The sequence below is a fragment of the Chrysemys picta genome, chromosome 4, assembly GCF_011386835.1.
Source record: "Chrysemys picta bellii isolate R12L10 chromosome 4, ASM1138683v2, whole genome shotgun sequence".
Classification (NCBI taxonomy): Eukaryota; Metazoa; Chordata; order Testudines; family Emydidae; genus Chrysemys; species Chrysemys picta.
The window spans coordinates 44,330,844-44,353,695 of NC_088794.1; the positions used below are offsets into that span (position 1 = coordinate 44,330,844).

Here is a 22,852-nt window from a genome sequence, read left to right on the forward strand (position 1 = left end):
GAGGAATCCTTTTCTGAACACTGCAGATGATTGGCTTAAGTCCAGAAGCATGAGATGTTACGAACAAGATGTGAATCAGAAAGGACACCCAGGGCTGCAGAGTCCTGCCCACCACCACCACCACAAGCAACCCCATCACACAATCTCACTCATGAATTTGTCAAGCCCTTTCTTAAAAATGTTTAAGTTGTTTGCCCCCACAATTGCTACTGGGAGGCTGTACCAGAACCTTACTCCTCTGATAGTTAAAAACCTTCTTCTAATTTTTAGCCTAAAGTTCTTCATGGCCAGTTGATACTCTGTTTTTGTGCCAACACTGTCCTTCAGCTTAAACAGCTCTTCACCCTCCCTTAACCCACTGAGGTATTTATAGAGTGCAATCATATCCTTCTTGACCTTCATTTTGCAAGGCTAAACAAGCCAAGCTCTATTAGTCCCTTCTCATTTTTCCTTCCCCTGATTGTCCTAGTAGCCCTTCTCTACACATGTTCTAGTCTGAATTCATCTTTTTGGAACATGGGTGACCAGAATTGCATACACTTTTCTAAATTAGATCTTACCGTTGCCTTGTACAATGGCCTTAATGCTTCTCTCTCCACTGGAAATTCCTCGCCAGATACATCCTAGGATCACATTTATCTATTCTGCAGCCACATCACACTGGTGGCTCATAGTCATCCTGTGATCAACTAACACACCCAGGTCTCTCCTTCTCTTTCACTTGCAATTGATGAGTGCCTAGCTTGTAGAAGAAAGTCTTATTAGATCCTAAGTGCATGACTTCACACTTTGTACTATTATATTTTAACCCATTACTCCACTCATCAAGGTCATCTAGTTCTTCCTCTATAATAGGTGATGAAGCTCCCTACTTTGTATCATCAGCAAGTGATAAACTGGTGCTTATAGTGAGTGGTTAAGATTGTATTCTGATGCTTGGATAGTACTCATTTATAAACTAGCTAAGACTTACTTTCTGAACAAAAAATACTGCCATTTTCTCACTTTTATTTTATCCTTTTAAGTTTGTAAGTGCATGGATTGCTCATGAAAGTCAGAAATAAATCTACTTGATTAATATATTGTGACCAATGTAGAAGTTTCCCTATAGATTTGTAGAGCTATGTATCTCAATCCTAACCTACAGCACCCTTGCTAGACTGGGGTCTTCTTTGGGCTGAGATTTCCAACTTGGCCACTGAACCACATGACAGTTTTGCAACATGCACAAACAAACTGGGATGAGATCACCAGATGAATTTTCACTTGGCTCATAAATCAAGTTCACCATCCTGTCATTCTGAAGGCATGTATACAATGCCAAATTGAGTTCTCTCGTTTTAAAACAATACATAAAATGAAAGTATAGACACAGACAACTTCTTGGCCAAGATTCAGGAAGGATATTCATTCTTCTGTGCAAAATGTTGCTTATATGTTTATTTTGCATGGTGCAATCTGCTGTCCTTCATTCCTGATGTAGATTGCTCTTTGAAGGGAAGGACCAGGTTGTCCATTTCCCCTCCATTTGAGGGGGGAGTCCTAGAATAGGATACTATTCTTGCTTAGCCCTAGTAGCAGCACCTGGGTGCTTTTATGCTGAGACCCACTGCTGTTCTAAGCAAGTGACAGCCTGGGACTTCAAAATACATACAGCCCAGAGTCTTTTTATACTGTATACTTCGGGGGTTTCCTAAGCATGGTCAGGCAGTCTGGAGCTCATGTACAAAAGAAGCCTCAGAACACAGACTTTGTTTTTTTATATCTTTGCGATCTTGAGACCAGATAATTACAATGGGTTCTACATAGGGCTACTGGTGTAAATGAAAGATGGCCCCTCTCTTCATCCTCCAGTCATCAATTGATATCAGCTGAGATACTGGAGCTGTCCAGTCCCAGATTTGGTTTTGGGTGCTAGGGCCAGGGCAGGCAAAGTGGAAGGCTGTTGACCCTAGAATCTGTTCCCCACTAGGTCCATCAGCATCAGAGTTTGATGATATTCAGGGCACATTGCAAGGCCTATTCACTTAGTCTATTTCTGCGAGTGTGATTTTAAAGGTAGGTCTTATGGTTGAAAATTAACAGATGTGGTCACAGATAGAGGTTTATTACATGCACAGAGGGACAGGCAAAAAATCAGAGCTCAGCATAGGCTATTAAGTCCTACCAGCCAGTGGCTGCTCCTACCCCAAACATTATACAGGAGAGATTTGCAAGACCAGCAACAGGAAGAGAAGAACATCCAGTTGCTCTCCTCATAGAGCAGCTAGCAACAGTGGAGAGGACCATGTCTCCTGACCACCCGTATTGGTGATCAGCCAATAGCAACAGCAGGAGCCAAGAAACTTGGCAACCCCACAAAGACAACATGCCTTAAGGCAAAGAGAAAACCCCTTTGTGTGCAGAAAGGGGAGAGGAATTGTGTGGGGGGGAGAAAGGGGGACAATGATGTACAACATTTAGAGGTTCAGACTGTGGGGCTACCCATGAGTCATATCACCAACAAGGACCCACTTAGAAACTTACAAAAGCTCCTAGGAGCCTGTGCCTAGTTGAAAAAACATCTTGCTACAACACGCCCCCTCTCCTGACTTTTCTTTTTATCCACCTTCATTTGTAGCATTATAACAGCAATAATGTAATTCGTGCCTCCTTTTAAAAGCATAATGACATGAGTTATGAGTGTCAGCATTAGCTCACTTCTCGGTTTTTATTCATTTTGTGTCCTCAACCTTATGTTACTTAAGTAAAGACTGAATTACCTTAAGGAATGAAGGACTGGCCCTGTTTACAGAAAGTTAGAGATCCGGTAGAGTTTACAGACCAGACCAGAATGGGTTTGGAGCTTCATCCCCATCTGCTGGTCAACATCCCTGACCAAATGTATCCAATAAATAATTGAAGGAAAGCAATTTTTTGCCGGGGGGGGGGAGGGATAGCTCAGTAGCTTGAGCATTAGCCAGCTAAACCCAAGGTTGAGAGTTCAATCCTTGAGGGGGGCCATTTAGGGATCTGGGACAAAAATCTGTCTGGGGATTGGTCCTGCTTTGAGCAGAGGGTTGGACTAGATAACCTCCTGAGGTCCCTTCCAACCCTGATATTCTTAAAAAAAAGAAGAGGGTAGCTATATTCTCTGTATTTTTAAAAGCTGCTAGAAGAGTGTTAGCATTTAAATGGACAAGATAAACTAGAGACAACTAGCACCCCGAAAGTCCAAGTGTTGCTGTAGTGACCCTTGGTGAGCTGAGAACTTAACTTCAGCTGAGCAGCAGCACTACTATAATAAGCATATAAGTGCTAACTCAGCAAAGCACATGGCTAAGTTCTTTCCTGAATCAAGGCCTTATTGAAGTACAGTGGGCAGGGCCGGCTCCAGGCACCAGCCAACCAAGCAAGTGCTTGGGGCAGCACCTTGGGGCAGGGCGGTGCTCGATTGTTTATTTTTATTTTATTTTTATTCAGCAGCGCGGCGCTCAGAGGGGGGCGGGGGCTTCAGGCGGTGCTCAGGGGCAGGGCTTCGGGCAATGTGGTGCTTGGAGGGGGCGGGGCTTCAGGCGGCGTGGTGCTTGGGGGGGCAGGGTCTTGGGGAGGCAGGGGCTGGCGCGGTGCAGTGCTCGGAGGGGGGAGCGGGGGCTTCGGGCGGCACAGCACTTGGAGGGGGGGCTTTGGGCAGCACAGCGCTTGGAGGGGGCGGGGATTTCAGCAGCACTCGCGGGGGTGAGGGGTACGGCGGGGCAGCGCTCTTCTTTTTTGCCTGGGGCAGCAAAAAAGTTAGAGCCGGCCCTGACAGTGGGACAATTACCATCTGTGTCTTACATACAGCACTCCTGTTAATGCACCCCAGAATATTTTCTTTTTTCACAACTGCACCACACTGTTGACTCACATTCAATTTGGGATCTGCTATAATCCCCAGATACTTTTCAGCACTACCACCACCTAGCCATTTATTCCACATTTGGTAGTTGTGCATTTGATTTTTCCTTCATAACTGAAGTACTTTGCCCCTTTTTTCTTTACTGAATTTCATCTTGTTAAATTCAGACCAATTCTCCAGATCCTTTTGAATTCTAATCCTGTCCTCCTAATTGCTTGCAACCCCTTTCAGCTTGCTGTTGCCCGCAAATTTTAAAAGCATATTCTCCATTTCATTATCCAAGTCATTAATGAAAATATTGACTAGTAATGGACCCAGACTGACCCTGGTGGGTCCCCATTAGACTCAGGGCCGGCTCTAGGTTTTTTGCCGCCCCAAGCAAAAAAAATTTTGGCTACCCCCCGTCCCAGCCCTGGGCTCCTAGCTGCACCCCCCTGCCACCCAAACCCTGGGCTCTTCCCCACCACCCGCACCCCCCTGCTGCCCCAGCCCTGGGCTCTCCCCCACACACACACCCTGCCGCCCCAGCTCTGGGCTCCCCCTACCCCCCCACACACCTTCTGCTACCCCAGCCCTGTGCTCTCCGCCACCACCCGCACCCCCCTGTTGCCCCAGCCCTGGGCTCTCCCCCCCCACCACCTGCACCCTCCTTCCGCGCAGCCCTGGGTCACTGGTAACTTGCTCCCAGGGCAGGTCATTCAGCAGGAATTTTAGATGTGCACAGAACACAGACAGGATTGGTTCCCGTATGGTTACAGAACTGCAGTAAAGTGGAACAATTTTCAGCTTGTGTGATTGGAGGATATCTGGATGCATATTATAAGACTGTCCTCCATAAATGAGGAAAAGTTGAGGTGCCTTTATTATTCTTTTGTTCCGCTCTTTCTTTCTATGGGGAATTTGCCCAATGCAATATCACTGTCTTCCTTTTAAACAAACAGACAAACAAAAAGGCAATGGCTGTTGAAAATAGCAATTTCAGTCCTAATAACCCTGGGAAGCATTTCTTGCTCAATTTTATCCTACCTTTTCTACAGCAAGTTACAGTGGATCAGTATATTTGATTTGGGAGAAATGAAGTAACAGCTGCCCAAACTGAGCTTGAGCGCTCCTAAATTTTGAAGTGTTCAAATCTGGAAGGCAGATGCTGGGGGGGGGAGGGCTGTGGCTCCGCAGGGGAACATGGCAGCATGTATGCAGCAGCGTGTCTGGCGCTGCGCGAAGCCAGACACGCTGATCTGAGTGGCACGGTAAGGGGGCTGGGTGGTTGGAGAAGGGGTAGGGAGGTTCCGGGGGGGCAGTCAAGGGACAGGGAGCAGGGGGGGTTGGATGGGGCGGAGGTTCAGGGGGGGCAGTCAGGGGACAGGCAGTGATTGGATAGGCATGGGAGTCCCAGGGGTTTGTCAGGGGACAGATAGGGGATGGGGTCCTGGGGGGAAGTTGGGGGGGTCTCAGGAGGGGGCAATCAGGGGACAAGGAGAAGGGAGGCTTAGATAGGGGGTGGGGTCCTGGGGAGCAGTTGGGGCAGGGGTCCCGGGAGGGGGTGATCAGGGGACAGGGAGCAGGGGGGTTGGATGGGTTGGGGTTTCTGTGGGGGGCAGTCGAAGGGAGTGAATGGTGGCAGGGTGGGGCTACCCACCCTCCCCGTGGAGTGTCCTATTTTTTGAATGTTAAAATATGGTATCCCTGCCCTTCCCAGTGCAGCTCTCTATTCACAGCAGGCTGCAGCATGAGGTCTCAGCTTCCTCACCCCTCCCCCTCTTTCCTGTTGGTAGTGGCCAAGGGAATGCTGAGAAATATAGTTCTTTCCCTGCTCCAGGGCTGGCTCTATAGGCAGGGAGCTAACCAAGGAACTACAGCTCCCAGGGCCCCCTGCTGGTTCTCAGCTCCCATGCTGGATCCCCGCCGCCCCTGCAAATGGGCTGCCCCAAGCACGTGCTTGCTTAGCTGGTGCCTAGAGCCGCCCCTGGATATACTCTCCCAGTCTGGCAGCAAACCAATGACAACTACTCTTGGAGAATGTTTTTTCAAGCAGTTGTGCACTCACCTTATAACAAACTAGACCACATTTCCCTAGTTTGTCATATGGCAATGTGGCAAAGGCCTTATTAAAAACCAAGATATCATGTTTATTGCTTTCCCTCTTATCCATTAGGCCAGTAACCCTGTCAAAGACAGAAAATAGGTGGGTTTGGCAAAGTTTGTTCTTCAACGGGGCTCAGAATTAGAATCCACTGAGATCAGGAAAGCAACCGCAGGCTGGTATTTACCTGGTAAAAGCAAAAAGTAAGTGGTAGAGGGCCCCTCAAACTGCTCATTCCTCTGAAGCATTTCATTAGTGAAGACTTTTCACCTCTTTGCTATTCGCAGCAGCACTAGAGTAGGGGAAAAGAACAAATCTTGATGACAAGAGCCCTGCAGTGTGGGTGCCAATCCCTATGTTCAGAAGGGACTAATGTACTGATGTAATAAGGACAGAACCAGGTGGTCTTTGGGGAGCCAGGGAAATGTTACAAACGATAGCAAGAACGGAGGCAACAAAGATATTTTTTCCTCTTTGTGAGTAGGATGAAGCGACATATCTATTTATTCCTCTTCATTTAACAAGAGCAGGGTTTGGGTCACTCTCAGTGAATCTCTGATACAAATGAGTTATCCATGATTCATAAGGGTATGCGGGCTCAACATTCTGTAGCACATTAAAAAGGGAACAATGATGTTTTTCAGAAAAAATATTCTGGAAGCAGTATACGAATTAAGACAATTATCCCTTGTTAATTATATATGCAGTTATAATAAATTCTATATTACTGCCCATGAAAAGGATCTGGAAAGCAGCAAAGAGGAGCGAAGTTGTAGTGAACACCATTGTATTGCAACAATATATCATCAGGTTCAATGAATTAGCCTCTGACACCAAACAAACAGGTATTTTCTATGAGAACTGTATTTTGCATTAAAAACAATTACAGAATAAGTGGCTCTGGGATTTTGTGTTGCTACATGTGAAAATGAACAACAGCTGGAAGCAAGGGAATGTTTTATAACTTGAAATTTATTATATTGGCAGCTTTAAAATAAAAAGATTCCAGTAGCTAAATAGTGTAAATAAAAGCAGCAGCTTCCTGAAATATATCTTAAGTAAATATAATTGACAAGTGAAAGAAATTTAATGGTTTATTAAATGGAGATAGTAATACTTCCTTTCTCCGACCCTTTGCCTGTCTTCTCTATTGGATGTAAGCTCCAAGGCAGGAAACATCTTATTATATGTTTGCAGTGTGCCTAGCTTTCATCTTGGTTGGGATCTCTTGGATCTACCCTAATGCAAACAGTAAATAAAATAATATTTGGTTTGACTGTATGAAGACACCGAGTGGACCCAGTTTTCAAGTTTGCGTACCTCTGATTTAAAGTCCCCTTTCTGCTTTAGTATGTGAATTGACAATTAAAGTGTGGTTGTACAGTGCTAAGTGACTTCATACAAAGAAAACTTCATAAAGTGCATGCTTACAGTCTCTCAGTGATTCCAGATCAACGTTTTTTCAGTTCACAAGTAAAATGCTGTGTGTGTTTTTTCTTCAGCTGCCAATCCTGCAAAGTCAATCTGGGGTCTCAAAGCCAAGCTCACACATCACCACCAGATCCCACAAGCCAAGTTCTGCCCACCTGTGCAATCCAGAGCCAAAGTTTTCTGCTGACCTATTTCTATACATGGATCAAACAAAACCCTCCAGACTCCTAATCTTTCTAAATTTGGGAACATTTGCAACTGGGAGCATTAGACCCATCTAGCTTAGAACCGAGATGGCCTGGAACTTTCCAACCCAATCAAAAGAGAAGTTGCATTTAAAATAAACCCAACATATGGGTGACCCATTTGTAAAGAAGAACCATTCTAAAAAGAAACAAGATGATTGTCCTTGCTCTAAAGTTAAGAGAAGAGAACTGGTTGTGTAAACTGTATTTTGACAAGGATATTCCAGTTCCTACAACAGTATTCTAGAAGTGAATAATAATAACTGAAATAAAGTAATTTCTTCTTCTACTTATATGATAGCACTGATTTCACTAGCATTTTAGTATTGTTCTATTGTCACCTGTAGGTTAATGCTTGTTTTTTTGTTTTTTAAAACAGCGTTTTTCAGTCCTAACGTGATCGGATATGAATTCAGTCAATTTCCAATAGCCAACAGTGCAGAAACTTAAATGTCCATTTGTAAGGCAGGATACAGAGGGGGCAATTTCACAAATATGACAAAAGCAGCAGGTACAACAGTGAAAATCTCACTGGATTTTTATTGCTCTTTAAGTTTCACTTGCTACTTTGTATAGGAGTTGGTCAATAAATTAGCGTAGTGTGCTGTGCTTTTATGAATCTGTAAAAACCTCATTTTATTTCTTCTACCTGTACTTTGCCCACTGTCCGACAAAGCTACACAAAATGGAATTTTGGTTTAGTTTTCCTTTCTCTCCCGCCCCGTCAAACCTTAGGCAAGTCTCATCTGAACACTAAGGCCTTGGCTATACTTGTGAGTTACAGCACAATAAAACAGCCCCGGGTGCCCTAGCTCACTCCCCGTCCACACTGGCAAGGCATATAGAGCGCTCCGACTCTGCAGCTACAGCGCTGCTCGATGAGTGGAATAACCTTTGCTGTGCCCCCGCTGGAGCGCCGGGGTGCCAGTGTGAACGAGGTGTTGCGTTACTGCGCTGTGATCAGCCTCCAGAAACGTCCCATAATCCCCTTAAGTCAAGTGGCCACTCTTGTCATTGTTGTGAAATCGGCTGCAGGAATGCGGAAATGCCCTTTCAAAGCTCCGTTTCGGAGAAGCTGGCTGCTTATCAGCTCCGAGAAAAAGCAAACATTTACTGTTTGCTTTGAGTGAGTGAGAGAGAGGTGGTGGGGAGGGGGGGTCTGAATTTACAAAGCAGCATGCTGACAAACTCAGCATCCCAAAAACCCACTCTCCCCCCACATACACACAACACCCTCATTGTCACACTCCATCCCACCCACCCCCCCATTTGAAAAGCACATTGCAGTCACTTGCATGCTGGGATAGCTATCCATAATGCACCGTTCCCAATGCCGCTGCAAGTGCCGCAAATGCGGCTACGCCAGTGCGCTTGAAGTTGTCAGTGTGGACAGACTGCAGCGCTTTCCCTACTGCGCTCTACGAAGGCAGGTTTAACTCACAGCGCTCTCCATCTGCAAGTGTAGCCATGCCCAAAGATTTTTAAAAGGCTTGATATGCCCCAGACTGCATTATTCAGGTTATGCCCCAAAATAAAGTAAAGGTAGCATGCATCATTAAGCAGCAATGTTACCAGTCCTACTGCTGCTGAAGAGAGGGTTAGGGAGATGCACTGTTCCTCTATTCAGAGGAAGCCAATTTTGTCCCCTCCTATCCCAGTACACTCATATACACACACACTCAGATCCTGCATCAAACAAGAGCTGGTTCTACCTCTCGTCACACTTATATGCATCCTATCATGGGTCATCTTTTCAGGCACTCTATGTAACATATAGCATGCTGTATATAAATCCCTAGCAGCATGGCATAATCCAAGTGTTAGCTTTGTATTACGTTCATTTTTTTCTAATTTTTTTTAAATGATTATAATTATATTTTACACACACAATATATATTGTATTAAATGAATACTAAAGCAGTGCTCCCAAAACAAGAAGGCATGACTCTTAGATCAGTAAACCCAGGGTATATTTCTATATGCAAAAGAAGAATAAGACTTCATGCATCCTGTCACAGAAAGTAACTGAAGAGAACACTAGGCCAATGAGGAAGCAAATAGTTCAGAACCCTTTCCCATAAGAGTATGAGCACAGATTTTCGGGGGTGGGAGGGGGGGAGGCGCACTAAGGTTCCCATCACGTTTTTGCAATTTTTTTCCTGGAAATAATTCTCACATAACTATTTCTTTTCGTTTTATTCATGCTTGTCCAAGTAAGGACTTAGTCTTAGTCGTACATTGTTCAGTTCTGGAAATATTACCTTGCTGCATAGAAGCTACACTTGTCTGCCCTGTCTTCGTACTTACAGAGAATGGTATAAAGAACAAGGAGCATTGCAGATGTTGTCAGTTTACATTGCTCATATTATTAGAGGATACATCATCTTTGACATTCTGACAGAAAAGGCTGCACTTGATGTCCTAAACCTAACATTTCTTCTCTTGTGTAACCACAGTCAATTAGCTAAACCATGACATATTTATCTGCTTGAAGTCTGAAAGCTTGTCCTAACAAGCTCCCAGGAGATACAGAGACCTCTAATAATAACAGACTGATTTCATTGCTAAAGCTTTAGGAGATCTAAAACCTAACTAGCTTAGATTTCTCCTGCATGTAAACAAATTATAAAGACAATTCTGGGAGCACAATGCTGTTGTGCTCTAATCCAAGTGTGATTGGTAGCTGTGTGTAGATACAAATAAGTTAAACACTAGACATTATTCCCACAATGAATGGCAATAAGTCCCAAAGCTCTTTGTGGAACTGCCCCTTACACTCAGAACTATAGGTTAAAAAAAAAAAAAAAAAAGAGGGGCAGGATGTGGCAGACATTGGGTGTGCCTGAGAGACCATATGTCTGAGAATGTCATGAGTAGAATTGGTCAAAAAATGCCAGTGCCACCACATCGCATTCTAGGAGTTACATGATTGCTCAGCTCAGCCACAGAGAAAGACCAGATTGCATCATAGGAGATGTAGTCAAGCTGGGGAACAATGACCATTGTGGAGAATGAGGGCATGAGACCCAGAACTACAGCTCAGGTGGACACAGTTTAATGTTGACCCAAAACAAAAAAAAACCATTTTGTTTGTTTCCCACCCCCCACTCCCAATAGAAAATTGCACTATAAAACAATTTGAGTAGAAAAATCTCAATAAAACCCCATTTTCAGGGGGAAAATATTTCATTTGAAGTTTTTTGGCCAGTCTTACTAATTACAGAACACACTGCAAATGCTAAGATAACATTACCTAGTAATCTCAAGGAAAAATTAACCGTGATATGTGTATTTTTTAATACACCTCTACCTCGATATAACGCTGTCGCTGTCCTCGGGAGCCAAAAAATCTTACCGCGTTATAGGTGAAACTGCATTATATCGAACTTGCTTTGATCCACCGGAGTGCACAACCCCGCCTCCCCAGAGCACTGCTTTACCGCATTATATCCGAATTCGTGTTATATCGGGTCGCGTTATATCGGGGTAGAGGTGTAATATATATATATTACATACACACACACACACGTGTGTGTGTGTGTGTGAAAAATATATACACAACCCGTAACCATATATGTTTTTGTTACGCTGTTCAGCTTGTCCTTATAAGCCATTTCTCAGCAATTGAATCCATCAGTCTAAGTCTGTAGCAAAACTATCATTTGTAAGAAGCTGCAAAAGGAGAGAGAGACACAGACAGAAATTTTCCCTGGCAGAGGGGTGGGATCAAAAACCCAAAAGAAAAGAAATGAGAATATGGAAAAGAATGAATCCATCAAAGTAAGGATGAAAACACAATTTTAAATGGAAGCCCAAATACACACTTATCCTAGAACCCCAAAATCGGTAAAAGCCCGTTTACATACCTAAATGTCAATTTAAATGCTCAAATGCCATAGCTGAAGATCCTGCTTAAGTGCTGGTGTTTGGAAATTGAGACCACAGCTTAAAATAAATGCTACTAATACAATGTTAAGATGAATACATGCTTTGACCAAAGCAATAAAAAAGAAATGTGACTTTCACATTGCCACCATAGGTTATAGTAGGGTCATGTAGCAATCCACTTGAAAGAACTCAGGCAGACTCTTTTCACGTGACAAGATAAACTACAAAATATACCTTATGAAAAATTAATGAGACCAGCCTCCTATCTGATAATAAACCCCAGAAGGCTGCACAATCTGACTCTGACTCTCTCACCGGAGAGGGAAGTGGTTGGGGACTGATTCATGCACTTACCTTGACAGTGACAGATTGAAAAGATTTGTTTCCAGTTCATTTCTAGCGTCTTAGCCAAGAGTGACATGATGTTAGACCCTTTCCCCGCCAAAGCCCTGAGTACATTCTGGTTTAATCATTGCCTGCTTAGCTGTCAGAGCATAACAAACACGCCCAGTGCTCAAGTTTTCAGGGTCACTGGCAGAGTTCTGATGAGTGGAGAAATTGGGATTTTTTTAAATGAGGATAGGAAGTCACCTTTAGCACCTGCTGCTTTTTTTTTTTAATAAATCTCTAAAACTAAAAAAAAAAAAAAAAAAAAAAAAAGTAGTCTAAGGAAGCACTTTGATTCTCATTTCAGCATCCTTAGTTCAGAGGGAAATGCCCCACGCCCTGATAATAAAATTGTTGATCATGATCAGAGACTGGAAGTTGCATATTCTTTGTAACTCCAGATCTAAGTACTTCAGCCAAAATTTTCAAAATTGGTGCCTAAGGGCACCTAAACAAAATATTGTGATCACTAAAGGTGTTGAAACAACCACAACTTTTATTGACTATACTGGGAGTTATGAGTGCTCAGCACCTCTCAATATCAAGTCACTTATTTAAATGCCTCAATAATAAAAAGATTGAGGCATCAGATTTTATGCACTCAAATTTGAAAAATGTTGGTTTTAGAGCTGAGCAAACAATGAAAATAAGTGTGTGAATATTTCAGTTTTTTGTTTTTAAAAATCACAAAATTCACTGAAAAAATTATTCATGTTTTGCTTTCCATCATTTGTTCAACTCTAGGTATTAAAGGTCCACACATTCTCTGAAGCACCTCACTCAGGAAGCTGGACCAGAGATCAGGCCCAGTGCTTCAAGAGATCCTCATAGCTGGAATCACTGAAATTAGGAAGCACTGAGAACAATTATTTATTTTTCTTCATGGGGTTTTTTTGGGTCAGTCCCCCCTCACCCCCCCCATCAGAGTTTGACACACAATAAGCTAAAATACTATGCATCAAATATATATATATTTATATATATCAAGATCAACCCAGGTCAAGATAAGTCTAAAAATATTTAAAGGGCATAGACATTAATCAGGGACAGTTCAGAGTAGTGAAATGAAATAAAGGAAAAGATAGGCTGAATATCAGGAAGAAGTTCCGGACAGTAAAATCAATTAACATGTGGAATAGTCTCCAAAGGGAAGTGATGGAAGCTGTTAGGGTATTTAAAACTAGACTGGACAAAATGTACTAAGGGAAATGTACATTTGCAAGGAGTTGAGCTGATACACTAGAAGGCATTTCCTATGTCTAGAAGTTGAAATAACAATTTTGCACTCAGCAGAGAAGAGGCTTGTTGCACGTATGAACTTATTTTCCAACTATGAAGTCACAAAAGAGCCATACTTTCAAAAGAAAGTAATTTCCTGACTCCCGGAACCTGCTCTGGTCACACGGCTAACAAATACCCTAGAGAGGGCAACATCCTTACTTGGTTTCCTAAGAGACAGCTGAGTTTTCCCCTAGTATGAGGGAATATCAAGCTGGTATAGACCTGGCACTGAGAAGCCTATAGGACATAGCCAGAGCATACTGTACTCCAGTGACTCTCCTGCCAGGGCCCCTCACTGGCAGGCCCAGGGATTGGAGACCCTAAGAATGGCTTAAAGCCACCTCTGCCCTCCCACCAGCAGCATCAAGAAGAGCTCGGATACAACTGGCGAGCTGTCCCAAAACATTTACCCTTCAAAGTGTAGTATTCAATCCAAGTGTTCAAAGATTTGTTTCTAACTGTATAAAAGCTATTTACAAATAAAAAGTTACCCTTCACAATTGTGGGGAAAAGTGCAGCTTGCCTTCTGATTACGTTTCCTTTATTTATTTGACTACCTGGATACACCGGATGCATTTGTCTTTCCCAACCCACCAGTGAGTATCAAAGTAATTTTTTTGCATTTTTCAAATACCATTTACTTCTTAAATCATGTGTTTCAAAGTGAAGTGGAGTGTTATTTTTAAACTAATCTGATACAGGATACAACAAATCCAGAATCAAACATTTGTGCCCTACATGTGCCCAGTTGAGGTTCTCATTGACAATGAAGTTGAGAATTTTTTTTGCTTTACAAAAAGTGGGCTTACAACAATCTAACTAGCCACTGAATCCCACGTTGCTTTACGTTTGCCATTCCATTCCACAGAAGTTTCGCCATGTGTTAGATTTTTTCACATGTTTTGTTCCCATCTATCAAGCATTCATTTTGCTCCCGATCTGACTCCCATTCAAGTTAATGGAGAAACTCCCATTAACAGCAATGGTGCATATACAATTTTTCCTTTGTGCCCACCACACACACACACAAATATTTATGAAAGAAAAGAAATGGCAAACTAATAGCTAAAGCACAATGAACTTCAATACAACAGCACAAACATTTGTTTAAAACCAGGCCTCTATAACTATATATATATACTCTGTCTTATTCAAGTCTACATACATATTCTTCATCACAGCATACCCTAAATATTGCAAGTAACAAATACAATGAAATGATACTGGTAGCTAGCACATTTCTGTTAATATTAAGCTCCTATGTGTTATCTGGTCCATCACTACAATTCCCTAAGGGGTAATGTGAGCTGGGAAAGCCAATAGCTAACAGACACCAGGGAATTTAATGAGACTAGAAATGGGGTCAAACCAACACATTTCTTAAGGCTACTAGCCTGTTTGTGAAAAAGAGAAAAAGCAAGAAACCCATTTACAAGGTTGTGGCATTGTTCGCTCATCTCTTTCTTAACTTGCTCATTACAGGTAACTCAACAACTGATTATAAGATCCTCCTCACCATCCCCAGCCAGCAAATGATCCAAATTAAGGGAGATCGGGCAATTATGTCAGGAAGCCATTCCCTAGGGAAAAATGTGAATTAAAGGCAACAAATATTCTATTTAACACAATACAGTACAAGTATTTGTAATAAATAAATAGGTGAGATGACAAGTAGGACAAATATTAAAAATATCTCCATCAAAGAGATCTTCAGAATCAGAGTGGAATAATGTGTGTCTTAAAAATTACAAGGTGGAGAGCTATTCGAGCAGTCTCTCAGTTATAGTGAATGATGAAAAAAAAGTTTAGTGAATTAGCTAGTTAGGTGGCAACACAGAAGAAAGTGGTAGATAATAAAATCTGGCCCATAGATACTCAGATTCTGAGATATGCACATCACCCATTTTTCACATTTATCAAAAGCTCCCACTCACTGGATTGACCACTTTCAACAATGTTTTAGGGTGCTGTATGAGCAATGACAGCATTTCAAAGTAATGCAGCACATGAGATAATGCACATTATTTACTTGTTCAAACAATTACATAAACATTCACACTCCTAGAAGCCTTCTGTGGTAGGTACATAAGCATTTTTATTGCAATTCTACAGAAGGGGAAAGAGAGAGAAAGGGAGGTGAAGTTGCTTCCATAAGCCACATAGCAAGTCAGTTACATGCCCACAAAATAGGATCAAGAATAGTTCCTGACTTACAATCCCATGATCTATTCACTAGACCACATTGCCTCTCTGGAAGCAGATAGCAAGCTACCTTTTCTCTTGAAAAGATCTTCAGGCAAGTGAGCTGGCTCTTTTGGGCATTGGGATTCCTTCTTTAATTCAGTCTCTGTGTTGGTTTACTCAGTCTGTCTAGGGAGTATGCGTCTTTAAAATGTCCTTTAGGAAGAAACTTCCTACCCCACTGTGTCCTCTCTGGCACTATTTTTCCTCACATCTGGTTAACTCAGTATGTGCAGCCATCTCCAGGACAGTGTCAACTGCTCAAACAAGACAATGGTCCTAAAAACCAGGGTGAAATCCCAGCAGGGTGACCAGATATCCCAATTTGATAGGGACAGTCCTGATATTCGGGGCTTTGTTTTATATACACACACCTATTTACCCTCCCTCCCCCGTCCTGATTTTTCACACTTGCTATCTGTTCACCCTAAATCCTGGAGCCATTGAAATCAATGGCAACATTCCAAGTGACTTGATCAGGAGTGAAATCCTGGTGCTCTGTGATCATTCCAGACAGACAGTCAAGCATTATTTCAATTATATTAAGCATGTGATAAGAACAGTGTAACTAAGCTTGATAAAGGCAACAGATGAAATATGATTCTTTATATTTAAAGGAAGATAGAAGGAACTACAGCACACAGTTTCTTGCCAGTAGAATAGTTTGCATTTCTATAGCACTTGCATCTCAGAGCACACCACAGACAGTAAGCAAATCTCACAACAATCGTGTGAAATAAGTAACTATTATCCCTCTATTACATATGGGGAAAACAAACACAGTGGTTAAGTGATTTGCCCAAGGTTAGATACAGTGGAGAGAAAGGAGTAGAATCTAGGTCTGTGTGTCAAGAGTCCTGCACTGTTCGCTAGAACGTGGATGATTTTAAAACCAATGTTGTTGAATTGCGTGTTAAGCTTGGCAAATTTCTATAGGCACACAAACATTCAAAGTGCAACAATCTGATTTTGCATCATCAAATATTGATAATAGATCACAACAAAAATTACCACAAGACAACCTCAAGCTTCACAATACAGATAGTCTGTGCCTTCTTGCTACTCTATTGTTTGTGTTCTTCCCCCTCCTCCACCCCCAGCCCTTCGTCGCTTTTTGAAGAAGCAGCACATCCTCTCTCCACACTTAATACATTAAGACCAATGGAGCATTCCCGCAATCAGTGCTCACTACACTATAGAAGAGCCACATTCATGGCCCGAAAGAGCCACGTACGTGGTGCTTTTGAGATTGAATATCACTGCATTTATTACAGGATTCCAAACTTAATAGGAGTTTGGAGCAGTGAAGCTGTATAGGACAGAGAAATCACATGGTACTAATATACCAAAATCAAGCACACATAATTGTCTCTAAATATAATTCTGTGATATCCAACAGGGTTTCTTCTTTCTATGCCTTCATATTCAATGTGAGAGATCTCCTTACATATGTCAAGGATACGCTGGCACTGGGAACAAACCAGAGGTAAAGAAACATTTAACTCCTGATGCTACACAGATGTAAGAAAAGTTTAAATACTTACAATAATAATTATGCAGGGAAGACAAACCAGATTTGAGTTACAAGCAAAGAATTTAAGAGGACAAATACAACTTCGTAAAAAAAAAAAAAATAGGAAAAAAAGAAATCTACTGTGACTAACTAAATGTATCCCCAAACTATTTCCATATGCCTTTGTGTTACCAAAGGCCTCACAGAATAGCTGTGATATGAAATCTATAGTGCTCTAACTACAACAGAAGCATTTGAAAGACTGAAAAAAAATCTAAAGCATCTGTGTCAGGTAGTGCGTCATCTACAATATTAGACACAAACAATAATGAGAAATCCCACACATGGCATAACCCTATACAAAGAGGTTAATGATCTGGTTGCAAAACTGTGCTCTGAAAATAGCACACAGACAAGGAAAACCAATGTGAGTGGCTGATGTCTGGATACCTGTTCAAGAGCCTTCCTGAAAGATGCTACTGAAAAGCAAATATGAGGGAAATGAGGGTGAAAACAACTGCAAATCACCACAGATACTTCAGAAATGTCATGAAGCTACTGAGGAAAATTTGAAGTTGTGTGCTCTAAAAGTTACAGTTTGAGCCAAAGCCAGAGGATGAGGATGGCCAGAAAAGAGACTCAAGGAGACCCCTGTCATGAAAGTTTATTTAGACAAGACTAATATGTTGCTACTTCAGTGCAACAGATATGGAATACCACCCAGGATGTTTACAGAAGGGATAAAAAAGTGTCAGGACAAACATCTATATGAAAAAAACAAAATGAACTTACATTGAATAGAGACCTGCCAGTTAAAATATTAAATCACTTATTAAACCATGAGGACCATATAGTTTGAGAGTCACAAATTTCAGGGATACTAGGTTCATGCTAGAATGGAGTTTATCAAGCAAATCAAGGCTACTATTGCCTCACTGTTTGTAAGACAAAAGAAAAATGTAGGACAAAAAAGAAAAAAAAATTATTTAGAGTTCCACATTTCTGAAGGTATGTTCTGAAGACAACAAAATAAAATGATATGGGTCATACCAATGTTAAACTGATTACTGCAACATGTCTATGAAATCTGCTATTGTCACTGACCACAGGATTTCAGGGTAAATTCATATCTGTTCTCTGAAATGAAAGTTAGTGTTTAGTTTAACTTTTTTTTTTTAAGATCAATTTATCTCAAATAATCAAAAAAATTGATGAATGAAAACCTGATGAGAGGAACTGAATTAACACAAGAGAACCTTTCCACAAGAATGGAATTAATTGATGAGTGAAAAGACCAAGTTGCTAAAGCTTCAGTTTTAGCCATTGATGATTTCAACCATCATCAAATTCAAAGCCAGGCATTCTTGTGATTTCTATGGTATGACACCATTTCTTAAGCTTTATCTCATATTACTTCTTAGCACTTCCATGACATCTTATGTTACACAACTTGCTTTAAAATTACAGGGGTATAAGTATAAAAGACAAGATTAGGAAAAATCCTCCTGTCTGGCAACTTGATACAACTAAAACTGCAGTCAGTACAAGTGAAATTTAATTATTTACTGCCCATAGGCCAAGATGCTGACCTAAACTTTAAAATGCTGAATGCAGTTACTGACTGGGACATTTGACCCATGGATGAAAATGAAAAATGGTCTCCTTGTCCAGTTTCCTTGTGAATGTCAGCCAACGGAGGATCTCTTGACATGGTCTCTACTTTGCTAAACTTTTCCACTGGCTTCACAAAACATGTGGTACTACACACTGCAATTCCAAAAGGGTGCATATATGGGTAATTATGTAAAACTTTTTAAAAAAGCAAAAGAAAAAAAAGAGCGTGATCTGGATTTAATATTTTTGTTGCAGGTGAGTTTTAAATCCTTGGGATGGGAAAAATTTTATTCACTATAAATCAAGCTCCCTTTCTGTGGCTATAAAATTCTTAGTTGGAATTGTTATCATTATAAGATAAATCAACATGAAATGAAACAAGGATAAAAGGTCATTGAACGAGGTATCATTAGTCACTCAAGCCATTCTATAATTGAACAGAATTCTTGTCACCAAAACATAGCTGTCGTGTAACTAATATAGCATCCTTTCTTTCCTATTAAACACTATTTCTAGGATTTATTACAAAATAGGCTTTTGCAAGAACATTTTCAATTCTCCAGCAAACATTTTATTCCTGAATGATATTTAAAACCACAACCACAACAGAACACACAACAACAAACAAAACAGAGCTGTATAACAAGAATTTAACTACATCAAAAGAGAATAGGGATTATGCAGCATTTTAAAATAAAATACAATATTAAAAATACTAAATATTAGGCTGCTTTCAACTCTAATCTATTTTACTTTATACACTGTATGTCTCTCCGATTTTTTTTACATATTCATACAAAATGATTTTTAAAAAATCATTAAATACTCATTCCTGATTTTATCCAAGGGAAGGTTGTATTGACGGTCAGGGATTCTGCTTTCTCATTAGCTGGACAACAACTACACATGATAACTAGCCTGTAAAATGCAGATAGCAAATACACACACGTACTTTTGAGATAGGGAGCCCAAGTTTCAGACATGGGTGAAAATGTTAGGTACTGAAAACACTTTATTACAATCATAGGTGCTATAGAAAATTCAAAAAGAATTAAGCACTTATAGTAGGTGGCTGAAATAGGTTTATAAGCACTTACATGCACATATGGGCAAAGCACTTAAGCATGTACTTGCATTTAAAATGTACATAAGTGCTTTGCTGAATATTGATAGAATTCAGCACATATCTAAAACTGTTCATTCACTTACATATTTTCTGAATCCTTGGGGCATTCTTGGGAGTTAGGGGCTGGAAAGAAGGGAACAGGGCTTCACGGATAGGATAAAGATAAAGGGGAGGGGCACAAGGAACAGAGTGATAGTATCTCAGTGCGATGACATACAGAGATGGAGTAAATGGGAGAATTACAACCTCTGAAGGGAGTTGGTGGTGAGGAAAAAGAAGGGGAAGGGACAGATGAGGAATATCTGAATGAAATACACACCATGAGCCTGATCCCGCAAACCCCTATTTTTGTGAATAGTCACACAAAAATTAACAGGACTCCTTATGTCAGTGTGGATTACTCATTGATTAAAAGTTGTGTGACTGGCCCCTAAGAAAGTAGTTAGCTGAATGAACTAGGAATGTCTGGAAGAAATAAGATATGAACAAAAACTGTTGCCCAAAATCCATTGCAAAACTTCCAAAAAGACTTAGTTCACTTTTAAAAAGCGGAGTTTGTTTTTATTGCCATTTCATGTGTCCCAACCCTAAATAGATACTGCAGAGGCAGGATCAAAACATGAAAAAAAAATCACTATTTTCAACCTGGATGAAATGAATAGGAACTAGAATTCCTGTGAGAGCCTATTTTTCTGATGCTTCCTATGCAGTTTCTAATCCAGTTAAGTACCTGATATTCTGGAAATTTGTCTGAGATGACATGAAACTCCACCCTTTTTTAATTTGACCATTAATACTTCTTGGATGACTCTATTGTGTATCAGAAGTTCTCAGCTCTCATTTGAAGACTGTATTGAAATTAAAGAAAATTCTCTTTCAAAAGTTGTAGTTAAAGAGGAGTAAACAAAAACCCAAAGGGCCAGATCCTCATTGGTGGTAAACTAATGTATGGGCACTAAATAGAGCTATGCTGATTTACACCAGCTGAAGATCTGTCCCAAATAATTTTAAACAGTCTATAAAATTTGCTTCCCCTTCAATTAATCGTTTTCCCTGGCACTTTTGATTTCATAATCCATCTCCTCTATAATCCAGGAAGCATCTTCCAGGATAGCCAAGACCTGAATTTTTAATGTTAAGAACAAGCAGAGAAAGACTTATAGAAAAACCCTCTTGGGCTTACAAAATAGGGCAAATTTTTGTTTTCAGATGACCTTTAAATTAGTATTTTCAGTTGTTTATATATATATATATATATATATATATATATATATAGTCATATTAAAGTACCAGAAAATTCTGGTTTAAAAACATGGCATGGCCTGAGATATCAGTATCTGACAAAGTGCACACTTGGATTAAACAAAGTTTTTGACTCAGTACCTCAGCTGGCCCCTGTCCAATATAATGCTGTGAGCAAAGAGGAGTGGTTGGAACAAATACATGTCTGAAGAAAAATCTGTCTGCTGGGAATATGGAACCACTTAAAAATAATCACTGCTAAGTGTTTGAATAGGGTGATTCATTCAAACTTTTCAGTACTGCTTTTGGAACGAAGTGTTGCCTCCTGATTTTAGGAAGAGACATTATGAGGGTCTAAACCAACTTTAAAAACCTCACTATACCTTAACCAAAAAAAAAAAGAGAGAGAGAGAGAGAGAATAAATCAAGCGCTGGCTTGGAGAGTGACTGCACAGCAAACAAACAACTGTTACAATGACTAATACTCCAAATTATACCATTAGTTCCACCTGGGCAGCAGGTGTAGAAACTCAGGATGTCAAATTGCCCTCTAATCTATACCATATTAGTCTCCTAAGAAGCAGAAAATGCTCCAATGCGTGGCATGTGCAGAAAGCACTAGTCTTCAGTAGAGGCTGTAGCAGCTGGCAAACACCTGAAATATTTCTAATTTCATTAACAACAGTTTCTTTTAAAAGCAAGTTTAATGCTTCGAAGGCTGGAAATATTGTGTTAGAAAGTGAAGGCCTACATTTATGCAGAGAACACAAAACCAGCATGAGTAATAGCTATGAGGAAGGATGGTCTTGTAATGCTGGCACTGGACTAGGAGGCAGGGCACCTCAGTTCAAAGCCTAGTATACCACAGATTTTCTGGGTGACCTTGGGCATGTCACAATCTAATTCTGTCTCAGGTCTCCATCAGTAAACAGGGAACATAGTACCCTACCTTACAAGGGTGTTCCTAAATTCCCTCTAAGCTGCATGGCCGTGCAGCCTATTGAGCGCCTGTGAGGCACTTAGGGCTGCGGTGGGGAGAGATGCCTCTCCCCAAGCCCCAGACCTGCTATGGCGCCCCTCCCTCTGCCCTGACACAGCCCAGCCCAGACCTGCCACGGCCGAGGGTGAGGCACCTCTCCCCCACAGCCCAGGTGCTGCTGCAGAGAGAGAGCTTGGGGGCCCACTGTAGGCCCAGGGAGTCCCACTGCACCCCAAATCCCTCATCCCCAGCCCACTCCAGAGCCCACACCCCCAGCCAGAGCCCTCACCCCCCCCCATACACCCCAATCCTCTGCCACAGCCCTGAGCCCCTCATCCCTGGCCCCACCCGAGAGCCTGCACCCCCAGACGGAGCTCTCACTCCCTCCCCTGCATCCCAACCTTCTGCCCAGCCCTCAGCCCCCTCCCTCACTCTGAACCTCTCTGACCCACCCTGACACATGAATTTTGTTATGTCCACCAATATCACTCCACATCACCCCCATACTGGTGCACATAACAAAATTCATTCCGCACATGGGAGGGAAAAATTAGAGGGAACTCTACATAAATCCACTTTTGTGTGAGATGCTTAGATACTAAGATGGCAAGAGCAAAAGACAGAACCATTCCATTTCCCTACACCATGTGTTATGATTGCTAAGGACCATCAGGAATGCAGAGTCAAGCATACATTGTTGGAAGGCTCATCAGGTTTCTCGTTTCTCAAGTCCAATGATCTCAGGAGAGAGAGAGAGAAAAACTTTGTTCAACTGTGCATAGGCTGCACCAAGTTCATTAAACTGAATTTGAACTATATAATTCTTAAGGTCTCTGACTCAAACAGAATTAGCAAATTCTATTCTATATAGGTTCTTATACTGCCCCATCTCCATTGTATCTCAGTAGATTTTTTATCATTACTCCCATTCTGTACAAGACAAAA

General features: G+C 41.4%; 1 protein-coding gene across 4 annotated transcripts in view; it reads right to left on the reverse strand.

Moving 5' to 3' along the window:
* INSC (INSC spindle orientation adaptor protein) overlaps positions 1–22,852 on the reverse strand; it is a 225,980-nt gene that overhangs the window by 126,250 nt on the left and 76,878 nt on the right. Inside the window, exon 1 of one of the 4 annotated variants that reach the window (XM_042858838.2) lies at positions 11,879–11,994. The exons of 2 other annotated variants lie outside the window; for them this stretch is intronic. Coding sequence is in view for 1 of the 2 variants with exons in the window: in XM_065592122.1 (XP_065448194.1) it covers positions 11,879–11,945 (67 nt within the window). In the remaining variant the exon portion in view is untranslated. Of the gene's footprint in view, positions 1–11,878; positions 11,995–22,852 lie in introns of those variants that run through there. One more of the 4 variants, XM_065592122.1, reaches the window with a different exon arrangement.